This window comes from Centruroides sculpturatus, unplaced genomic scaffold, assembly GCF_000671375.1.
Source record: "Centruroides sculpturatus isolate CEXI.00-Female unplaced genomic scaffold, Cexi_2.0 scaffold87, whole genome shotgun sequence".
NCBI lineage: Eukaryota > Metazoa > Arthropoda > Arachnida > Scorpiones > Buthidae > Centruroides > Centruroides sculpturatus.
The window spans coordinates 873,194-889,865 of record NW_019384414.1 but is presented as its reverse complement, the minus strand read 5'-3'; the positions used below and the strand labels follow the sequence as shown (position 1 = coordinate 889,865).

The following is a 16,672-nucleotide window of genomic DNA, read 5'->3' as shown; positions in this document are numbered from 1 at the left end:
TTCTAGCATGGAACGAACCAACCTGGAATGCAAATTCAATTTACAGAGAAAAAAAAAATTTAATTTGGAACTGTTCATTAACCCTTTGCTTCCAAAAGTACTGATCGATCGTTACCCCTCCATTGTTAAGCTAAACTACAAGGGTAACAATTCGCCATTACCCTAGTAAAAATCGATTTTTATAAAATTTATCGACAACAGATGTCAGCACTTGACAGCACAGTCTTGTCTATTGTCTGTTTTACATATTTTTCTCCAGGTGGTGTTTTGTTGACTTAAAAAATTTTAATTAATTAATTAATGCTTTTTTTTTCTTGATTTATTTATTTTCTGATAATTTTTATTTCATTTATAGCATATTCATGAAATAATATCACTGTAATAAGTTCATTTGTGCTATAATAAGTTAATTTAGCTATAATAAGTCAATGTGTTATAAATACTCAAGTTATGCTGTTCAGTTTTGACATTTTATTTTTTTTTATTAGCAATTTTTTTTCTTATAAATTTTTCTAATAAAATGTATTGAAAAATATCGTATTTAAAACGAAAGATATTAATAAATATAGCTAATTTTTTTCATATGAATATAATGATAATTTGATTTTTGGTGAATTTTTAAAATAATATTGCCTGACTGATCTATATTGCCTTAGGAGGGAACGCAAGACAAACATAAACAAGGTGGCAGAAGCAAAGGGTTAAATTTAATACGAGATGGCAGCATAACTGCCTACCTTTAGTCAAATTATTTAATTTCTAATATTTAATCATAGCCTTTACATAGCCCAAGAATTTGGCATATCATTTGGCATGCTTATTATGTAACAGGCTATGGTTGTTGATGTTTATATGTAATATGTCTGAACACAAGTTTGGAAAAATGTGTGATCACAAGCAACACTAAAATGCTAGCAGAACGAGTGATAAACACAGACTGATATAGCATGCACACAATCCAGAATTTCCCATCTTCTCATTACTCATTATGCGAAATAAGCAAGTCATTTTTTTTTTTTTACAATTTGTTTTGTTCATCATGTGAATTACTCATTAAGGAATGTTCCACTGTATTTGAATTTTGTTCTATTTAAAATAAATTTTGTCATTAAATTTACATTTCAAAAACTTTTGCTCTTGTAAATTTGCATATTAGTTTGAAACATACTTATTTTGCTTATTCCAACCTTGACAATTATTATTGCATCATTGGGTTGAATTCTTTATTATTCATGTCTTTTATTTTTTTTACAACAATTACATATTTTATTGTCAAAAAAATTGTTCAAAAACTTATGGTTGCCACTGTAATTCTATAATTACATAATGCTAGGTGCAAAATGTAGAACAACCTTGAATTTCAAATTTATTTCTGAATTTAAATATTTTAACATTCACATGTACAATACATTCCAAAACAGAATGTTAAGCTATATAGACCTGAAGCAGATGTATCATTGGACTGAAAACATTTATCAAAGTAGAATTAGGATATTGGTGTTAAAGTTAATGATAGTGTGTATGTATATATATATATATGACAATATGCTATAAAAAATAATATATCAATTACAGTTATTAATTCATTGTAGACTAAGAGGTACTCTAGATATAGGGACCTACTGATAAATGTTAAAAAAATAGAAGAAAAGACTGGTTAAAAACAAAATGTGAGGGAGATGTAAATACAGAAAATGGTAAAGAATCTTTACTCACTAATGCATCTAATACAATTAACAATAGGGTAAGATTTATCAGTATATAAAAAAATTAATATTACTTTCAAATTAATTTAATAATAATAAAATATTGTAAATAAAATAATTTATTTGAAATTAAGATTCTCATATCTTACATTCATTTATCCTAAAGCACAAATTGCATTTCCATCTTCTCTGATCAACAAAGATTACAAATGGATTTATATACGTTCTACATGAACGGCATCGAACTATAGTACCACACTGTACAACTGGGAGCTGCTGTAATAAAAAATATATTTACTTTCATTAATTATAATTGTTTTAAATTTTAATCCCGGAAAAAAATCATATAGGAACAAACATCCATAAAATTTTTTAATTCATGTTATTTCTTTTCTTTTAAATTTATGTACCTAAAGAATGCAAGTATATTTTTTTCTAAAAATATTTCATATTCATAAACAACAATTTAAATTTTGCACGAAGTGTTGAAAATGGAGTGAGTGAAAAAAAAAATTATGAAGTGTTAATAAGAATCTTAGAAATAAAATCTATATGAGATAACTCAATGTATGTATTCATACTAATGTTTGCAAAAATGTGAAATTCTCAATTTGATTAACAGGTTTATATATAAATATTTAAAAAGAGGTTTTCAACAATATTTAAAATATTCCATCACTTTTTATAAGATGTCAAACCAGTTTTGAAACTGGTTTTAATTCAGTAGAATTAATGTTTTATTATTGCATTTTATTAATAAAAACATTTTAGTTTATTCTGAGCCTTCTTCATTAGTTTTAATTTTATTAAGAAAATTTTGTCAATTAGATATGACTTGGTTTTTCACCTTAAATATTTGATGATCCTAGACGTTCTATCTCTGATGAGTTTGCAGTTGAGAATTCCTTTTATATCATTTATATGTTTATTTAAAGTTTTGAATATGCAAAAGGAATATTTTAGCAAGTTAAAGCTGTGAATATCAATTCAATTCACATCTGTATACAAATCTGTAATTGAAATAAAATTATTGCACTTTGTTTCTTTACTTTTGAAATTTGTTAGAAAATAAACATATGCACATTAAAGAGAGAGAACAATAGCAAATTTGCTCTACTGGCTGAATTTTGAAATAAAATTTTTTCCCAAAAATCGAACTGCTTACTCATGTATACCAAATTTGGTTTAAATATGTCTAATAGTTTCTACAGTAAGCTCTACACACATATTCTTTAATTATGATCACAGAGATGTCAACCTGAGAAGAGATCTATTAGCAGCACAGTAACTATCATATATTGTGGTTGGAGAGCATGGGAGCAATCTCTCATACATCATTACTCCAATTTTAAGATATTAATAAAGTGTATTCTAAAATTTATTCTAATGTTCTCAAATTTTTGTTTTATTAAACGAAGTAAATATTAAAAATTTTTGTTTTTATTACTTATTTCAGATGATAATATTAATAACATTACTAAGTGACTTCATTCATTCACCAACAGGCTTTATCTTCTTGTTAAAGATTTGTGATAAATCATCAATAGTATCACGATAGAAAAATGTGTCATGATGATTTTAAGCCCAGTATTTTATATATATAATAAATTAATTAAATTTATAAAATTAATCTTAAGTTATTAAATATATAAATAGAAAAACATCTATTCTATTGCAAAGTTCTTACCATTTTGAATATTTATTTATGAATCAATTATTTTATAACAGATTTTTAAAATAAATTTATATTTCTCATTTGATGGAATAATTTGAATAATTGACAAAATCCTTCATTTTGTCTACAAAAAGGTACATACTACACAGCCTTTCACTTCAGCTTTTCCAACATGCCCAATCATAGTATTGAAAGAGCATGCATCATCTTTAGACATGGGCATGAGTCATTTTTGAAAAGTTTTAGAACAACTGTGCAACTTGATTGTGCACAGGAATAATTCTTAGATAGACCCCTTAGTTAGCCAATAGCAAACTGGAACCACTTCCTGTCTGTACATTCCACATTATTGTTATGAATTGTGATTTGTCATATTGGTGATTGTGTGGACAAAGCACTAACTAACACCTACATGTGTTGTTGCATTAACATGCTTATTCATGAGTATTAAAGATTGTTCTATAGTTTTTAGAATGTTATCTGTAAGTCTTTAATTTACAGATGATTTTCACAGAAACTACAGAAAATCCAAAGTGATTGATATCTCTTTGAGCATCCATATAGTTTGAGCACTAAAGTTGTATACAAAGAATTATAAAGAAGTTAAAATATATATGGAAAGTATTACAAAGTAATGCAAAAAAAGTCAGAGGCAAAGTCCCTAGTATGTTATAAATGTTTGTTCTTATTTGTTTCAACCAGTTTCTTGTAATAATTTTTCATTACTTGGATGAATGTAAAAGTTTTCTAGAATACTTTATGTGAGACTCCGCACTACATAATTTATTTACATAACTAAATCATAACAAAGTCTTGACAATAAAATTTTGTTAGATAACTGTCAACTTTTACACCTGGAAGTAAATTGTTTGTTAAGTTCTCAGCAGTAAAAGTGATGCTTTCTCATAACCTTCCCACCTACTGTCTCAATTCTATCAGTTCAATATAGCAAAGAACTGCAAGTTTAGGCAGTCATCACCAGTTTCTCGACCGATAATCTGTGCTCTGAACAAATTACCCTATTGACTCAGACCCAAAACATTTGTGCATCTGAATCAGAATAACTTCATTATCAAACCCAAAATAATTCTAGATTTCATCGACTTCAAATCTACTCCTGGAATACACCTTATCCAGAACTGTTCTAATGTGTCAACCTTCGCATTTAATTAATCTTCCTAAGGAACAGACCGAATCCTCTCCGGCATCAATTCTACAACTGGATCCTTCAACTACAGTTATTTATTGCCACAAGAACTTCATATAAACTCTCTCTCTCAAGAAATGTAGCGGTATCTATACCTATTTTAGCTCAATTTATAACTCGTTTAATGATATAAAATGTATTTTCCTTTATAAATAAACAGTTGTTTAGTTAACCTAGTCACTGCATAAGTCACTTCCTGCCCACTATCTCATGGTCCCCATCCCAAATCCGATCACGCAGGTGACCTACTTTCTAATCCAAATTGCCACCACGGCTTCCATGTCAATTGGGACACAGTGGTGTCATTCTTGACAGGACATCGAAGAGGTGCCGACCCTCTGGTCACATTTACATTGAAATATATACCAGTACATATCAAATATGACCACACCACTTAATGCACCTTAGGCATGCACTGCTTAATGACATTCCATATAATGGCAGATGCACATACGATGAAAGTCCTGTAAGATTTTAATAGAACCAAAAAAATTCATTAATCATCTGTACATTTTCTATGTTTAGATACATAAATAGTTATCATTGTGTTTCAAATAGCTTATATAAGATATATACAAAACCAAATAAGTTTGTCTAAGTATACACTATGATATTCACATAAAATTGTTTAATGACAATCATCAATTAAGCAGTAATAAGTGTAATTTTCTTTTTGCATATTCTCTACACATTAATTTCCAGAAAATACCCACTGCATAATTATGGAAACTAACTGTATAGATAATAGTTTTTATCTGTAAAATGGTTATATCTTTAAACATTAATGAAGTAGGAGTTTCTTAATTCAACTTAAATTATAGATTGTAAGTTATAAACCATGATTATTAATGTAATATTAAATTGATTACCAATTAAAAACTTACTTTTATATCTTTAAAAGGATGTATCAGAATACCTAATGGAAGCCTTGACTTTTGAAGGAGAGAATGGGATTCGGGAATCTTTGTCAACGTGCATCGGAAAATGCTATATAATAATATTTCAGTATTTAAATAAATATAATTTTAAAATATTGAAAAAATAAAAGTAACTTTAAAATGATTTACAAATTCAAAGATTTAACTTAAAGTAATAAAATATACTGCTACACAAAACATTGAATTACTAGTGAATAGTACAATGATTCAATTTCAAACTTGAACTACAATTCAGTAAGCACAATATTTAATATGAATTACTGAGCTGAATTTAAATTGTTACAGTGTCTTCTGACAGCTGTGTACAGTAAAAATACATCAATTTGATCTCATAATCATACTCTACTCCATAAAACATTGTAATAAAGTTGAGAGATGAAATAACTTTTGTGTTGTCACTGTGTGCTTAAGTTTAACTGTTTCACATCATAAATAAATAAACAAAAACATTTATACACAGAAGGCATCTTGAATAATCTGATAAATGGTAAAAACAGATGTATTAATAGGATTGTTCTACAGAATAGTCAAGGTTTCATTAGAAGAAGCAACTGGTATCTGTTTATTTTATTAATATATAACAACTAGAAATTCTCCCATCAAGCATGCTTCAAGTTGAGCTTGATGTTGTGATGCTGTTTCTGCAGCTCTTGACAAAGCCATTCTTATCGATTTTGCTCAAGTTGAAGTTCTAAGAGAATAAGAACAACTGAGACTAAGAGAATAAGAACAACTGAGACACCTTCTGGTGTCTCAGTTGTTCTTATTCTCTTAGATCTACAATTTGCCTGACCAATTTTATTCTTACACTTTTCCCTAAATATATTTTTTTTTTTTTTTTTACAAAGTAGAGATTCCTTTTAATTCCAAATTGGTAAAACAAAGATGAATTGTACATTCAGTACATTAATTAGATGAGTGATATCACTGTCTAAATAATGGTATCATTAGATTGTATAATAACATCGCAAAGCCTGAGTAGTATACAATAAATCATCAAATGATTGCCTAAACCGATATTTAGGCAATCATTTGGTGATTATATTGTTACTTTTGATTGGCTAATAGATAGTCACATGGTCACTATGAAAAGTTTTTTTTTTAAATTTGTTATAGAAGTGACATGATGTGGCTATCACTTTTAAATTTAATGAAGTAAGTTTAAAATATGCCATTTGCCAAAATATTTAAAAATGTAACTTAACAGAAATTCCCTTGCCAAGCATGAAGATCACATGGTCACTGACATCACTGCAACATAAGTGCAATCACTGATCCAAAATTGATAAAATGTTTATTCTATAGCTAATATTTCTTCAAAATAAGTAGCCTGTACTTTCCATTGAACATAAAATGAATATAACCAAAATTTCATTTGGATGGGACAAAAATTGCAGGAGTTTTAAGGAATTCACATACACACACATTGTTTTAATGCAAGTAGTAATAGTAAATTATCATGAATCAGTTTGTTCATATATACGACAGATAAAATAATGAGTAATGTTGATGAAAAATTTTGTTTGTAAGTATCAAATTCAAGTTATATATATGCATAAGCATATCTGTACATTTTGATTTGAGTTTAGAACATTATTTTTTTCAAGCAGTTCTGATGATGGAATTGTAAATATTTTCAAAACATTAATCTTTCTAAAATTAAAAAATTTTCTAGCTTCTTAAAATGTGTGCATGTAATATTTATAGCTTAGTGTGCATTTGGTATTTATTGTAAATTTATGGAGCTCTGACTCTTCTTATTTGAATTAGTCATTATTAGAATTCATCATTGCCTGTTAGACATAACCTTGATGCCTGATGACAATCATACATCAAAATCTCAGCAAGTAGGAAAGTACTTGGTACATCAAATATATCTGAATTTGTCTTAGAAATTATAAATGAAATTCTGATAATTGTTAGATTGAGATCATGAGGTTGATAACTTACTGCAAAAATTATATAATGTGCATAACACTCATCTCTAAAATAAACAAGACAATGGAAATGCAATCCACCTTTCTGACAATGCTACAAAGTTAATTTTTCCAATTCATTCAGACTACAGACCAGCTGCAATGTTTTTTGTTTAGTATCTCTAGATCAGACAACATACAAGTAAGTAGTCAGCAGTTCAGTAAGCTGCCTATTTCTATGTCATCCACCAATGGTACTTATACATATTCATAGCAATCTGCACTAAGAAAGGTCAAGTACAAGATACAATACTGTTTCTAGACCTCACAGGATAAATGTCACCTGTGAAAATGCAAATGTTTCCAAGTATGACTATAAATGATGTTTTTTCTGAGTGTTTTGTGTCTACTGCTTTTTCTTTTATTTCAATAATAATGCATATTTTAATCTATATTCTGATACTAAATGTGTACTGCTGAGAGACAAACAGTAATAAAAAGTAACCTAATACTGAAAATAGCAAAAAATAGTAACTAAAAATAAAAAGCCACTTGCAGCCTTGATTTTATTACATGCAATATTTATTAAACAAGATAGTAATTCTATTATACTAAATACTAACAGTATCATTTTTAAAATATTTTTATTTTAACAATATTTAAATATTTCTTACTCTGGATTACAATTCTGTTTATCTTGGAGAACTGCTGGTTTAGGAGGTTCTATTGGAACTGGTGGTAAAATATTTCTATCTTGAAGCAAATTAACACTTTCATTACCCTTGAAATATAAAATTTAAAAAAATCATCACAACAGAAGAAAAATGCTACAATCATTTTTATTATTTTAAATTAACTTCTCAACAAACTAATTACTGTTCAATAATAAAAAAATCAGTAAACATTAATAAAAATAAGGTAAGATTTGAAAGGATTATGTAATGCAAGAGAATGCTGTGGAAAGACATGTGCATAACTCAAGGAGAGAAAGTAAAGTACAGTTGAGAAAATTAGGAAAAAACAAGAAAGAAATGGATGTTTGTAAAATAAAGATAAAAGTTTCTAAAATTTGTAATAGTTTACATTTTTTAAAAACAAAATTTTAATAAAGAGAGACTAGAAAGCAGTCAATCAGAAAATGCATTTCCAAAAATGAGGTTTATATTTACAGAATGTATATAAATAGCAGTTTATAGAGATAAACTAAATTAAAATTTTTTCACTGGATTCTCTAGAAGCAAGACATCTTATTATTAAACAGAAAAAAAGTTATAATTAAAAACTTATGGTTTGTGTGATTAAAGGTTTAAAGGTTATTTCTTTTTTATTTTTTAAAAAAAAAGCATTTCAAGTTAACACAATTGCCATTTCAACCACAGAACTTAAAAATTTCATAAAAGTTATTTATTCATTTACCTAATTTATCATTAATGAATTTACCTAAAATCGAAATAGTCTACCACTCATTATCATAAACACAGTTATTAACAAAAAGAAAAGCTTACTTTTAATTTAGGAAAATTCAAAAATCAAATGAAAGTCATCATTGAAAGCATAAAAAATTAATACATTCATGATGCTTTTAATAACTACTAAAATATAAGTAATCCACAAATTATGACAAAGTTCCTTTTTGAACTCATCTTTAATTGGTTTGATTAAATAGAACATAAAAAAAATAATTGTAATAAATAAATGGCACTCAAAGCCACTTAATAAGCCTACAAAATACACTAGATTTATATATGTATATACAATAACTGATTACAATATATACATACATAATAATCAGTTATTGTGCATATATACCATAATACAATATAGTACCATTATTTAGCTATATTGCATTTCAAACCTTTAATATTTTAATTAGTTACAATATTTTATTAACCTACATCAAATGTAATAGCAGTGACTTTCTACACCTACTAGTTTTTTATGGACATTTTAAAGCAAATTTATTTATTTCGCTGTGCTTTTATGATGTCCTCATGATACACGCTATCTATGTAAATATTTTGATTAAAAAAAATTTTTTCCATTTATCACAGGCCTTCAAAAATCCAATGTGGAAAATTACCATCTTATGTATGCAATCACATACAATTTCTTGTTATTGTCACAATGATATGCAGAAGGCAGTGATTTTCCACTCCAATGTCATTTTTGGTACCTTTCTGTATTCAATTTACCCGATGATGAAAAGCATGCATATCACTAAAAGTATTCTTACATTTTGTTAAGTTATATGTTTTGCTTATTCATTAAAACCTGTTTTATCATCATAAACAGAGTTTTTTCTACTAATCTTCATTATACAATGAATATTTGTAAATCGTGATAACGCTATAAATTTTTGTTTTAGTTAATTTCATAAAATTAATTATTTTAGGAATCAAAATAATAACTCTACAAAGCTGCAATTATTTTGCTTTTCCTTAGAAAAAGCAAAATAATGACTAATAAAAATCAGTCTATTTTGTTCAGTACTTTGTAAAATACATTGTTATTAATCAAACCTCGACAAAAAAAAACCTTTAAAATGCAGCTTTTTATTAACTTTTAGAACGTTTTTGGCCATTTGAATGACCTTCCTCACGAATAAAAATTCATCTAGAAAATAATGAAAATTCAAAACATTTGAATTTTTATTTCCGAGGAAGGTCATTCAAATGCTGAAAACGTTCGATTAGTTAATAAAAAGCTGCATTTTAAAGGTTTTTTGTCAAAGTTTGGTTATTGGGTTGTTCGGANATAAAATTAATTATTTTAGGAATCAAAATAATAACTCTACAAAGCTGCAATTATTTTGCTTTTCCTTAGAAAAAGCAAAATAATGACTAATAAAAATCAGTCTATTTTGTTCAGTACTTTGTAAAATACATTGTTATTAATCAAACCTCGACAAAAAAAACCTTTAAAATGCAGCTTTTTATTAACTTTTAGAACGTTTTTGGCCATTTGAATGACTTTCCTCATGAATAAAAATTCATCTAGAAAATAATGAAAATTCAAAACATTTGAATTTTTATTTCCGAGGAAGGTCATTCAAATAGCCAAAAACGTTCGAAAAGTTAATAAAAATCTGCATTTTAAAAGTCTTTTTTTTTTGTGGAGGTTTGATTATTATTTAACTGCAGTTTGAGAAGAATACATTGTTATTATGTAGAAAATACACAATACAATGTATTTATAAAATAAAAAACAGCTTTAAAAATGATTATTATTTGAAGATACTGAAACATCTTAATCCTTTTTCATTTGAATTTAATTGATTTACATGTAAAGGATGTTTCAGTATGAAACCTCAGAGGTTACCTTCTAAAACATTTTCTCTGCATTGCATATTGATTGTTCAGGTCAGTTAATGAGGTAACTCTTTTTAAGGCAAAAAAGTGATTTTATTATCCACATTTTAGTCAAAATTTTTGCTACTTTTGGTTTATATAATTCAAATTGATTCATATAATTCATTGAAAAACTCTCCAAAATATTTTATTTTAAATTGAATATTCTATTTGAAGTAATCTGATGATGATGTAAAAACAGTAAAAATGGTTGAAAAATAAAGAATTCTGATGGTAAAGGTTTATTTTGGATTGTTGTTGAATGTATTTTTTTGCTTATTTTGTCTTTACGAATAACTTTCTTGTTAACACCAAAAGTTTTTAAGTTTGTACACACAAAGAGAGAAACAATAAATATTTATCACTTACCCAGATTCTAGAAAAACTACTATGCACACTCATTCCTGCCATTTTGGCATGTAAACTTGGATCATATCCTGTTATTCCACCAACAGGTCCTTCTGGCAAATTTGGTCTGGACAAATATGAATGAGGCGGTCTTGTCGAACTTGGAGGAGGAGAACCAAATCCACTTTGTTGATTATAACCAAGCTGAAAAAAATTAAATATCACACACACACACAAAATTTATCAATTATTTCAAATATTTAATGGTAATTTCCAAATTCATGAAAACACATTTAATACAAATAATTAGATACAGTCCTCAATGTCATCGACAGGTCCTTGGAAACTGCAACATTAAGCAAGACAACATATAACTAAACCAATTTTACCATAAGTTATGAACAAGATATAATTCAGTTATAATTATTTTAATAGGATTATGTTTGCAACAGCCAGCATTTATTTTCCACCTCATAAAATCTGTTTTACTGTAAGTTCTACAATAGTTGTAAATGATTATAATAAAACAACATAAGTGAGCAATTAATATAAAAAAATTCAGTAATAAATTGCATAACTTTCCCAGCAAGAGTTAAAAATTGTGTACAGCACCATCTGTTATGAGATTTTATTTTAAAAGTTTTAATATCATCATCATAAAATGACAAAAAGCTTAATTTTGAGGATAGAGATGAGTTTCTTAAAATACACAAATGGGTAATAATAAATAAAATCTTCATTAAGTCCATTTCCACTCAAAATACAACACAAACCCTTTATCTCCCACCCCTTGACCTTTCACCCCCAAAATTTAACCAGCATCAATCATCCCCTAAATACAATTCTCCCTGCAAAATTTCAGAAATTTTTGACAAAAGGAGTTATTAAGCTTCAAAGTGAGTGAACTAAATCGTGCCACACACACAGACACAAACAAACAAAAACATCCAACACAGAAAACAATACAGAAAAAACTCCCAAATTTTTTTGCATTTTTCAACGTTTCGAAATCCCAAGTCCAAAAATGTAAGTCTTGGGGAGTCATTTTTTGATGGATTGCCATATTTTTCCTTTGTTATATATAACAACTGGAAAAATAAAAATGAGAATAAAAGAGCATGTAAAAAATTTGAATTAACTAAATAGTAATAATGCTTGTTAAGAAATAACACTAATCAACATTTAAAGATGTTTAAAAATATAAAATGAAGGCATTATAATTATGACAGACAATTTTTTTAAAGATTTTTTTATGATTCTTTCATTTGAGATTTAAAGACTTATTTCAATTTGTCAAAATTATTTGTTAATTCTTGGCTTTTATAAAACTTAATTTTTTTGCCTTTTTTTTTATATTGACATCAAACATTGGCATGTCTGCCAACGTTTATGTCAACATACCCAAATTTATTAATTGCATTACAAATAATGTTAACTATGACAGTAACTGTGGCTTCAGCTGAACGTAGTTTTTCGTAGTTGAAACTAATAAAAAATTATCTTCGATCATCAGTAAGGCAAGACCGATTTACATCTCTGGCTATTCTTTCAATAGAAAGCAAAGTATCAAACTCAATTAGTTTTGATGACATAATCAAAGATTTTGTGGCAAAAAAAGCAAGAAAAATTATGTAATATTCATCTTACAAAAAATATATGCAACATCCTCTGTACTTATAATAAATAATTCCTTATTGTGAAATTTAAGTATAGGATTTGAATGTGTATTCTGGCCTTGCAAAAGGTCACACCGGACCTGGCTCCACACGCCAATAACTTGTGAGCTATTATAGTTACCAATTTCCAATATATAAAGCAGTCAACAGCTATATCCTTACAAAAGACTGTAGTTAAAAGGCTTGCAAGACCTTATAAAAGTTTCTTTTCCAACATTTTGATAGCACATACTAATTATTCCGTAAGTCTTTGCTATATTATGTCACTGCCTGCACCAAAAGAACTGGTACTGACACCCAAGTTTATTTACTAAACTCATCTATAAATTTTGGAAAAAAAAATGGTACCAATGTATAGTTGTGTGTGTGTGTGTGTGTGTGTGTGTGTGTGTGTGTGTGTGTGTGTGTGTGTGTGTGAACTTTGAATCAGATGATTATACATTTGATTAAACTTTTTGTACTTTTATCTGAATAATATGAAAACAAGTTTTTAAAAATCAAACTCTATATACTACTTATTATTGCTACTTATGCAAATATAATACAATACATTTATACAAATGTATAATAATTCAAAATAATATTTTACTAGTTTCTTCAAAATTTTATCTAAATAGTTATTTAAATGAATTAGTTATACAGATTATATCCAATAATATATATCTGTATAATTATCTAATTTTAAAAAGATTAAATAAAGATACCAGGAAAATGATTATTTGAATTATCAATTCTTTGCATATTTCATGTCTCAGTTACACAGTCACAATCAGATAATTAAATTAATTTGGAAATTATTTGAAATTTCAAAATAAAATCATCTATAACAGGATTTAAAAAAAAATTAATTACAACAAATAAAAAGTCATAATTCAGTTAAGACATGAAGTCCATAGTAAGTCCATTTTAAACTATCATAACTTTGTGTTGGTAACCTTCACCATTGCATAACCCACACCATTGCATAACCCACACCCACTTTCAAATTGATTTCTAATCACAAATAGCCCACAAATCATTTGTCAATTTTAACTCATGATTAAAAACTCATCAAATAACTTAAACAAAAGAAAAAGTCACCAAAAACATATATGTGAATATTCCTTTATGTACAGTACCACAGATTCAACTGTTGCAATTTTTACCGAAACCACTAAAGACACACATACAGGTGATCCCCTAATTATGAACATTCAGCTTATGAACAATTTGTTCATAAGTTGACTGTACCTCTGAAATTTAAATTTCGCACAGATTCTGAAGTTCTCGAGATACTCATGAGGTGGTGTTGAATCAGTATTTGGTCAGGAATAAATAAACTTATGTGGGTTTATTCCTATAAGTATCATCATTTTCCATTTTTTGTGTGAATTCTGAGATTTCCTTGATGCTCTTAACATGGCATTAAAGTTGGTAATGTTAGAGTAATGATGATTTTCACTACTTTTTACAATTTTTATAAACTTTTATGATTAGCGTTTCAAAAATATGTCCAAAACAGTAGTAAATCTAGTAGTGGATATAAATACAAGAAGTGTTGTTCAATTACCATTTAAACTAAACTGGGCATTATAAAACTAAGTGTGTTAGGTAAAACTAGTTTGAAATACTTGTTAATAAGCAGTAGCAAGTGAGTAAACAAGTGTAATATATTCTATTAAGTACTGTACAATAGTAATATATTCTATTGAAGGATCAAACACTAACAGTATATGATTATTCTGTATAAAAATGTACTTTTTAGGTTAGTTTTCAACTTACAACAAAAATCAGCAACCTAACCTGTTCATAAGTATGGGAACACCCATATATGCATCTTAGTTCTCTTCCATTCATTTCCTTTATCAGTCCACACATTAATTCATACAATTACACATTCCTACTTGAAATTTAATCTTAAAAGATGATAAGTTTCCAATAATTCCCTCCTCTCATAACAATTCTCAGAAGATTTAGTTTAGAAGATTTATATGCTGAGCAATCAGCATATAAACTAAATCTTTGAACCTCCATAAATGGATGTAAATCAACATTAAAATTTTTTGCTATTGACTATAAATTCTTACTCTTTACATCACTAAAATAATTATATATGTTAGGCTAAAAGATCAAACATGCTCAATAAGTGAAAAAAAGACCCTAATGAATTCTGGCTCTACAGAAACAAGAAATTTTGTGACTTGCAGCTTATAAAGAGTGATGATACATTCTGGCATTTTTTAAAATTGTTTAAAAAATTATCACAACGTATTCCAGCGTTATTAATATACTACAATGCATTACAGTGCAAATAAAGAAGGATGTTGATTGCGAATTGAAACTTAAAATTTAATATTAAATATCAACTGAAGAAGGGTATATAGCCCAAAATATTTGTTTAATAAAATCCCAATGAGCTTTCCAATTGAAAACTGTGCTGTGATAAGTCCATAAAATATATAGCAAATTACATATAGCTGTTGGGAAGATTTATACTACAATGCATTGTTGCTGAAACAACATGAGGCATATTTATCACAACAATATGCCATCCTAACTTTATTAAAAAAAAAAGAGAGAGTCAATTCAAGGTCAACTCATTCATTCATCAGTTTCGATTTAATGTCATATTAGCAAATGTGTCTGGGTTTTATCAGTTGGACACCATAGAAGGCTTATTTGAACAGTTCTATGCTCACAGTCAGTTTACAACTGTGACATCATCATCATCAATGTACACGATGTGCACTCAAGTTTACTACCTTTTAATTCATTCTCAAATATAACATCTGGAGTAATTATGACTTTATCACCAACAATTTCTGCAAAAATAACTAAGCCTTGTCATTTTCTTGATTATTACACATATTTAGTCATATCCTGAACTATTTATTTGCTATTACAGAATACAATTATTACAGAAAACAATTATGACATGTTATGATATGTTGATAATGCTGGAACAAGGAGTCACTTTTTTAACAGTGATGATATGAATTTTGCATCAATGCATTTTTTAAAATGCCAGAACAATGTCATGGCTCTTTATAAGCAACCAGAATGTGAAATTTCTTTTTATGGCAGTTTCTTTAAATCTGAGTTCTAGTCATTTCTTCCACTCACTGAGTATTTTCAATCTTTGAACCTTACTTATACAATGTTTCTCCTTGTTTATACACACTTGTGCCATTTTACTAACAGAGTTTAAACTAAACATGATGTTATTACAATTCTAATTTATTTGCTTTGTTTTTTAAAGGCTACAGTACAAAAATCTATTTTATATTAATCAGACTCATTCATATACAGGTACAACACTTAATTTCTAGCAACTGATGGTCTAGCATCTCTTTTAATCTGAACAAAAATTGTGAGGGAACTTGAAATTCTTGCAGCCACCAGACTATTTTACTGGATGGCATTGTGTGTATGCATATGTCTTTACATTATTCACAGTACACTTGTTGGTGGTGATACTGCAATTTTGTGATAGTCTTAGTTTATTTTTCTTAAATTTAACCTTAGCTATGAGTTCTAAGAGAGATGTGAATGTCAGTGTAACTTCAAACATAAACACCAGTTCATACTGATCCAAGATAAAGTAGAACAACTGAAAAAAATAAATCATGGTATTTTGGTGCATAGGCTGTGTGACATCTCTGGTATTGGCTTATCAATTTTTATGATATAAAGAAGCAAAGAGACAAAATATTCTCTATTTGCTTAGTATTATACATAACTATGTTTGGTCTACCAAAATGGTTAATCCAGCATGGCTGTAGAACTAAGAGTACCAGAAATTTGATAGTATACTGGTACAATTTAAATTATTATTAAATAAATTTATATATATAAAATACATTTTTACTATATATACTAT

At 27.6% G+C, this 16,672-nt stretch overlaps 1 protein-coding gene across 1 annotated transcript in view; it reads right to left on the bottom strand.

Moving 5' to 3' along the window:
* The window catches only part of LOC111619140 (protein transport protein Sec24A-like), a 77,472-nt gene that overhangs the window by 35,935 nt on the left and 24,865 nt on the right, over positions 1 to 16,672 (bottom strand). Inside the window, exons 4-7 of the mRNA XM_023360811.1 lie at positions 11,159 to 11,341; positions 8,117 to 8,223; positions 5,473 to 5,575; positions 1,856 to 1,982 (exon numbers count right to left, since the gene is read on the bottom strand). Of these exons, the coding sequence (XP_023216579.1) occupies positions 1,856 to 1,982; positions 5,473 to 5,575; positions 8,117 to 8,223; positions 11,159 to 11,341 (520 nt within the window). The remainder of the gene's footprint in view (positions 1 to 1,855; positions 1,983 to 5,472; positions 5,576 to 8,116; positions 8,224 to 11,158; positions 11,342 to 16,672) is intronic.